Genomic DNA, 939 nt, shown 5'->3' on the forward strand with positions numbered 1-939 from the left:
CAGCATGGCGCAGAGTCAGAGCATCTGAGGAGACTGTGTGTTTCACGGAGGGACAGTCGGAGAGAGTAGTGATGTGTTATCATCATTATTTCTGTAGTGACCCCTCATCAGACAGATAATTTATGTGCAGTGTCCCTGGAACTCTGGATGTCTCCCTCCTGAAGCACTGACGGCTGCACTTCTTTCTGTTTTCTTTTTTTTCTTCACGAACAAGTGTATCTGCACAAGCCAAGAGGCACCCACGGCTCCATTACTCGCCAGGCGAGGACCCTCCTGGGTGCTGCTGGTGCAGCTGGGAACAGACGGCCTTAGTCTGGGTTCCCCTCGAGCCATGTTCTAGCAGGGCGGGATATGACAGACAACAGCATGGAGCTCGGGGCGATTGGGCTGCCAAGGACATGTGGGGGGCAAGCGGAGTGAGGAGCTCGGGAGACCAGCAGGGTGGCGATTGGCGAGGGAGGTGGTGCTTTGTTGGCGTCCAGGAGCCACTATTATTCTTGGTGTCGATGGCAAGCCATACTGCATGGAGAGCAGCTGGACCAGGAGACAGGTGGGGGATACCAGGTGGCATTTGTGGTGCCACTGGCAGGAGAGCAACGGAGTGGACGTGGACTGCAGGAAGCAGAGTATGTGTGTGCACCGCAGATGCAAGCAAGCACATGGGACTGAGGAGGGGACCATCTGAAAGACAGAATGGCTTTCACCTCTGCTGCTACTTATGTACAGTTGGCCCTCCATATCAGGGGTTCTCTAACTGTGGATTCGACCAACTGTGGATCGAAACTATTTGGGAAAAAAAAAGAATAAAAAATCACACAAATAAAAAACCAATACAGTGTGACGACTACTTACATGGTATTTACATTGTATTAAGTATTGTTTATTAGTAATCTAAAGATGGTTTAAAGCATAAGGGAGGATGTGCATAGGTTAAATGCA

The 939-nt window shown here is 50.4% G+C and overlaps 1 protein-coding gene across 1 annotated transcript in view; it reads left to right on the plus strand.

The window, feature by feature from the left end:
• The window catches only part of CTDP1 (CTD (carboxy-terminal domain, RNA polymerase II, polypeptide A) phosphatase, subunit 1), a gene marked incomplete at its 3' end in the record, with an annotated part of 49,325 nt that overhangs the window by 27,916 nt on the left and 20,470 nt on the right, over positions 1-939 (plus strand). The window contains 1 exon segment of the mRNA XM_008594135.1: positions 888-919. Within this exon segment, the coding sequence (XP_008592357.1) occupies positions 888-919 (32 nt within the window).

Source organism: Galeopterus variegatus, unplaced genomic scaffold, assembly GCF_000696425.1.
Source record: "Galeopterus variegatus unplaced genomic scaffold, G_variegatus-3.0.2 Scaffold10217, whole genome shotgun sequence".
Lineage (NCBI taxonomy): Eukaryota > Metazoa > Chordata > Mammalia > Dermoptera > Cynocephalidae > Galeopterus > Galeopterus variegatus.